Here is a 7,043-nt window from a genome sequence, read left to right on the forward strand (position 1 = left end):
GAAACATAATTTATACGTCCAGCAACTGCCATGGGCTTGCCATGTACTGTACAATTCATTGAGATTATCGGTGAGCTATTATTAATTTAGTAATATGCTTTTCAAATTCAACAAATGACAACCTTATAAAACCAAGTATAGCTAATGAGAAACATAATCTACCACCTCTTCCTAAATAGTCCTGGTCTAGCCTTAAGATTACAGAATATATAAAAATTATACATCTCTATGTATCAGTTTTAACTATTTCAAATAATTAACTATTTTAATTAATCTTATCCTCAATCTGTGTGTCTATTCATACTTATTCATAATTATTTTCTATTTTTAATTTAAATATTTACTGCACAATCAGTAATGGAAATGTGAATGAGAAAATCTACCACAATCACAACACATTTTCATTTTTCTAAGTTTCTTCTTTGTCCAAATACAGATATATAATATTTTAATCATGATTAAAAAGCACTTTATATTCTTTCCCTCTTATTATAAGTACTTCCTCCAACTTTGCTACACAGCCTTCCTAATTTTTTTTTTTTTTTGTCTTTTTTGTGACCAGCCATACCACGCTCAGCCAGTGAGCGCACTGCACCAGCCATCCCTATATAGGATCCAAACCCGCGGCCGGAGCGCCACTGCACTCCCAGCGCCGCACTCTCCCGAGTGCACCACGGGGTCGGCCCCAGCCTTCCTAATTTTAACTTTTAACATATATTCTCTTGAGAGAATGCCATCATAATTTACTTCTACTGTGTCCACTGATGTTCCCTTTTTTCCCATCACAAACAATACTAAATTAAATGTACAGAGTTTTTCCCTTCTTTTGGATTATGATATGGGTTGAACTGTGTTCCCCAAGTTTTATGTATTAGAAGATTGACCCCCACTGTGACTGTCAAGAGGGTGAGATATCCTATTATGGTAATTGAAAAGTGGGGCCTTGAAGAGGTGATTAGATTCTGAGGACCATGCCTTAATGAATAGATTAATAATGGTGGTTGTGGAAGTGGTTCTGAGGGCTTTAAAATTAGAGCACATGAGAGTCTCTCCTCTGCTCTGCCATTTTCACAATGTGATACCCTGCATTGCTGAAATCACCACCAAAAAAGGCCTTCACTAGATGTGTTCCCTGGACTTTGAACTTCTCAGCCTCCAAAACATTTCATTTTCTTTATAAATCACCCAGTTTCGGGTATTTATGTTATAAGCAACCAAAATGGAGTGATACAGATTACTTATGTAGAATAAATTTCTGTGAGACCACCAAGTCAAAAAACTTCAACAATTTTATGGCCTTTAATACATTCTCCAATTTGTATTCCAAAGATGATTTTTTTAAAACCAACTTATATTGGCAACAGAATCTTTGAAGATAAAAAAGTAGTGGTAATGATAACCACTGAGTAACAATGTGTGCTACTATGAACAATTAATTATTCATGGTGATAAGAAGCATGCTTATTGTTGCTCTGTGATACTGAGGATAGTTGAGAACATTACTCTCAGATATTGATCCACAGACTTATTGATCCATAAGCTCAAACTGCAACCTTGTTCGTCCTGCATAAAATTCTGATCAGCTACCCCTATAAAGATCCATAAGTCAAACTTTTTCTAACATATGCTACTTATTAGATTAAAAGAATGCATGTATTTTTAAATGAATAAATATACCAACCACGATCTTGAAAATCCTTAGTATTAGAATGTACCCTACAAATATGAAAAATAACATATAAGGAATGACAGAAGTCACAAATCACATTTTGCAACTCCTAATGAAATTATTGACCCAAGCAGTAACTATTAACTGGTCTTAAAAACATCAGGTGGTTGGTTGAAAAGAAAAGGGATATTCATATGTGCCATTGCTATACCTCAATTATTTTCTGGTCTGCAGAAAAAAATAAAACTTAACCCTGCAGATATCAGGATGTCAGTTCACCCTAATCTAGCAATCAATCTTAGCATTGCTACATGGAACAACCAGAAATGGTATGTTCCCTGATGGGATGTAACATGAAGTACCCAGCTTCATCTATAAGGTATCAAAAAAAAGTCTGAATTGGAACCTAATTTAGACTTTGGATTTAATTCGGAGTTTACAGGAAACAAAGGGATAAATAAACAAATTAAACAAAATCCACGATGATACCATTAGAGAAATCCATAAAGTGAGATTGTTAACTATTCTGGTCTTTTTGTCAAATCTGTATCATGCAAACATTGACTGTTCTAGATAAAAATAGAATTAAGGGACATAACAACTAAATGTAATGGTGGTCCTCTACTAGAACCTGGTTTGGATAAATCAGCTATAATGGACATTTTTGGGTATTTAGGGAAATCTGAGGATGGACTGCTATGATGTCTGTAACCTACTTTAGAATATTTCAGTATTAATGAGTTAAAAAATACAAAGATAGATGAAGAGGATACAAAATAAAATATTGTGCAGCTCGAATTTAAAACTCTTCCACAATGTCCTTAATTAGAGTTAACATTTCACAAAGAATTTTTGTTGTTTTTCTTTGCTCAACTAAGACTTTTAAGTAGAATATATCTATTTTCAAAAAGAAGTACTAACTTACCCCTGGCATATATTCCATAAATATGGAAAGTGTTTTTTCCTGGGGGTCCCTCAAACAGCCATAATACTGAACAATTCGCTCATGCAGCAAGTTTTTCAACAACTGAATTTCACACTCAAGTGCATTTACTTCCTGAAAGACAGAACTCACTGATAAGTCTTTATAACATTGTTAGCAAAAGCAAAAAATTCTAATTTCATGGACTATCAAGGTAATTTCACTGTGAAATTTTTACCTCCCAAAGAACAAACATTTTAAAGTCTCTAACCAATGACTTTTTACACAGTTCTTGATGTTATGCTAAAGCAACATTTAATCAGATTAGGAATATAACTGAAGTATTAAAAAAGAAAAATCTGCAGTACAAATTAAATAAGCATATACAATCTACTTGTTTGCCAATAATTTGTATTAAGGAAAACCAACAATTCTGTGATTTTTTTTTTTTTTTAGTAAAAATGCTTCTTATAATGTGACAAAATAGTTTGTACACTGATTTTTACCTTGCTGGTCTCAGGGCTATCAGGGTCAAACTGAACTTGCTTAACAGCCAATTCTCTTCCTGTATCAACATCATAACAGAGGTAGACTCTGCCAAAGGCTCCTTGGCCAAGCAGTTTGCCCAATCTCCAGTTGGTTGGAGCTCGTGGTGCTGAAAAAGAACACTTTTTTAAAATGGAGCAGTTGGATGGCACATGAATGGTTAAGGACTATATGAGTATACTGCATTAGTGATACCCTTATTGAATGTGCTTGGATATAAGGGAAAATCATAACTATCCAAATTCATAATGGTCACCATCTTTCAAAATTTTTCTCCTCAGGGTTCTGAGAATTCCAAACCCAAACAAAGGTTGTATCCCCATGACTCATTTTTTTCCGATGGGTTTTTTTCTGTCTGATTACAAATATGACAACATTTTTCACTCAATCTAAGATGCCACTGATTGTAAGATGCATTATCTCTAATCTTTACTGCAGCAATATTTGTAATTAGTTTTTCAGCTTCTGCCTACAATGATGCTGGAAAAAGCATCACTCCCATTCTAACAACAAGAGAAATCAGGGTAATCAACAAAATTATAAACCTTATTGAACATATCAGAAAACTGAGACTGCCAGGCAACCAACTAACCCGAAATCTAAGGAAAAACAGGCACCTCCAAGGAGAGAAGGAATGCAAGCACTGACTCACTTGTGGTGGAGCACAGAGAAATACGCTTTAAGTATGTAAGAAGAACTCAGCTCCATTTTTAACAAGTGTGGGCTGGCGTGAGAGTATTAAACCCTTGGGAGATCCAGACACACCTACTCAGAGTCTTTTCAGTGAACCTCCATCATGCACTCACAGGAAGGGGAAACCAGAGAAAGCCTTCCTTGGTGGTGGAAGCCTGGAGAAGGGGAATGGCTGTCGTGGGAAAGGTAAAAAGCCCCTCCCAAATCCTTCTCCTCTAAGAAAAAAGGGCCTTAAAATGCTGGAGGAAGGGCAGCAATCTCTGTCACCTCAGGTTTCAGGTGAAGATCCACTGAAGCTAGGGGAATGGAAAAGAAAAAAAAACCAAAAACCCTATTCCTAAGGGAGGGGCGGGAAACCTTCTATGGCCCAGACCACTGGAGTTCTCCTACTCCTGGAAGATGGGCAGGGATCATTGAGAAGGCCCATCTCTGAGAAGTAGAGAGACAAAGCCTGCCTAAGACTAAAGCTGGACAGGACAAAGAATCCTCCATTCTGCCTCCCCCTATACTAGGCTAACAAGTGTCAGCAATCTACTGCTGAGGGAGGGATGAGGGCACAGAGAGACCCTTCCTCTCTGAGAAGCAGGCACACAAGGAAGGCCAAAAGCTGAGGGTGGAGTAGGACCACTGAGAAAATCCCTCTAGAAAACCAGCACAAGGCAACACTAGAGGAATCTGAAGTCAGTGGTCCACAGGAACCACGGCAACAACAAAATCCAAATCCAGCTCAACTCCTGACTAGACTGACTCAGCCCTCCAGAATAATAGCCTAGCAGAGGATCTGTGCCTATTTCCGGGCATAAATTCTATTTACCTTGGTTTCCGTTCCCCCCCAATCAAAACAGAATGCAATCAACACCAGATTCAAGAGATTCAGAAAGGAAATTTAAAATAACTATGATTAACATGTTACGTTAAAGGTTCTAATGGAAAAGGTCAACAACATGGATCAACAGATAGATAATTTCAACAGAAAGAGGAAAGAATCAAATGGAAAAATGTTTGAAATAAAAAATAATAACATAGGGGCCGGCCCGTGGCTCATTGGGGAGAGTGCGGTGCTGATAACACCAAGGCCCCGGGTTCGGATCCCATATAGGGATAGCTGGTTGGCTCACTGGCTGAGCGTGGTGCTGACAACACCAAGCCAAGGGTTGAGATCCCCTTACCGGTCATCTATAAAAAAAATTAAAAAATTTAAAAAAATAACAACAAAAAATAAAAACGAACAACAGAAATAAATAATTCCTTCAATAGGATTATGAACAGACTCAACAGGTCTGAGGAAAAAATCAGTGAACCTGAAAACAGATTAATATAAATTTCCCAAACTGAAACACAATGAGAGAAAGAAATTTTTAAAAAAGAACATTAAGTGTGGAACAATATCAAACAGCCTACTGTACAGGTAATTGAAATCCCAAAAGAAAAAGAATGGGGTAGAATAAATACTTGAAGCATTTTTCACAGATAAACTATAGAGAAAACAAACTCATAGAACACCAATTGGTACCCCACACAAATATACCTAGACACATCATATTCAAACTATTGAAAATCAAAGAGAAAATACTGAAAGCAACCAGGGGGGGAAAGAGCATATTACATACAGAGGAAGAGATATAAGAACTATCGCAAATTTCTTTTCAGAAAGCATATAAGCTGAAGACAATGGAGAGAGAGCTTTAAAATGTTGAAAGAAAACAAAACAAACAAAAAAATATTCCCAGAATTCTACATCCAGAAAAAATATATCTTTCAAAATGCAGGAGAAATGTTTGTTTCATACAAACAAAAGCTAGAAGAAGTTATTACCAGGAGACCTGTATTACAAGTAAGGTTAAATGCAATTCTCCAGGAGGAAAGAATTTGATACTTGACAGAATCTTGGATTTACATAAACAAAGATCTACAGAAATGGATAAACTGAAGGTACATATAGAAGACATTCTTCTCTTATTTTAAGTCATTTTAAAAGATAGCTATCTAAAGCAAAAACAATAGCAATGTTGTGTGGGTTCACAGATATAAAAGTTAAGTATGAGAATACTAGCACAAAAAGGAGGAAGTCAGAGTGTGCAAATATTGCTGCAGTGAATATTTTTGAGCATGAATCTTCATATGCATTGCTTACATGATAAAGTCCAAACACTTTGCAATCTGGCCTTAGTTACCATTTTAGTCCTGTTCCTACTATTTCAAGTAAGATATCCCCCATGTCAACCAAAAAGGAATCACTCCCCATTTTCAGAATACGCATGTCACCTCCTTAATCGGTGATTTAATATCTAAATTAAATGCTACACTGTAATTATTTCTCCATATATCATTCTCGCCATTAGACTATATCTTAGAGGTCATGTTTGAAATCTCAGTGCTAAGCACTCAGCAAGGATATGTGGAATGAATGGATGAAAAAAATGACTAGCTAGTAACAATTTTCTTAATAAAAGGAAAGGACACAATTATCTAAAGTAATTAGCAGTGATACTATGCTTATATCTGACACTCTAACCACCTTTATAAACACCATTATTACCTCTTTCGAGGAGTTCTCCTCAGCCTGAGGACTTGCTCCGTATTTATTCCCTTTAATACTATAAAATTCTGCAAAGGTTCTGGTACACATTTTACTATGCCAATTTCTATTACTTACAACGGCTGGGTGGGCTGATGTCCATTACAGTCAAAGTAGGATTGTCTATGTCACTTCCCCTTCTTCTTATTCGACTATCATCGTACTCTGGGGTGAAGATACTGCTTCCACTACTAGTACTTAAGGAGTGATCCGTAGGACTGAAACTCACAGGAGATCGGAAGCTGGTACCCTGGGTCCTTCTAGCTCTTGGAAAAGTTTTACGGCCTACAAAATGAAAACAGAAATTACCTTATGCCTTTTATTAATATGTTACACTTTTAAAGTGTTTATTATTTGTAACACAGGGAACAGAAATTTGTCCTGTGACTAGGCTAAGAAACTGAAATAGCAATGATTGTGAGGAAAAAAAATAAAGAGGATCTGAATACAGATTCAAATAATCTCAGATGGTAAAACACACATGCATGCGCATACGTACATGTACACACGCACACACACACACACACACGAAAATCACAGGATAGAACCCTCTCACTTTTGGATAAAAAAGAGAAAAAAATTTTTATTCTGATTTCCAATAAGGATTTTAGAATACAAAACAAAAATCAGAAAAT

General features: G+C 36.2%; 1 protein-coding gene across 2 annotated transcripts in view; it reads right to left on the reverse strand.

Annotated features, from left to right (window-relative positions):
• Window positions 1-7,043, reverse strand: part of MAP3K2 (mitogen-activated protein kinase kinase kinase 2) — a 56,235-nt gene that overhangs the window by 8,243 nt on the left and 40,949 nt on the right. For both annotated transcript variants that reach the window (XM_063109829.1, XM_063109836.1), the window contains exons 12-14: window positions 6,487-6,693; window positions 3,098-3,246; window positions 2,595-2,726 (exon numbers count right to left, since the gene is read on the reverse strand). In XM_063109829.1, coding sequence (XP_062965899.1) covers window positions 2,595-2,726; window positions 3,098-3,246; window positions 6,487-6,693 — 488 coding nt within the window. The remainder of the gene's footprint in view (window positions 1-2,594; window positions 2,727-3,097; window positions 3,247-6,486; window positions 6,694-7,043) is intronic.

The sequence above is a fragment of the Cynocephalus volans genome, chromosome 1, assembly GCF_027409185.1.
Source record: "Cynocephalus volans isolate mCynVol1 chromosome 1, mCynVol1.pri, whole genome shotgun sequence".
Lineage (NCBI taxonomy): Eukaryota > Metazoa > Chordata > Mammalia > Dermoptera > Cynocephalidae > Cynocephalus > Cynocephalus volans.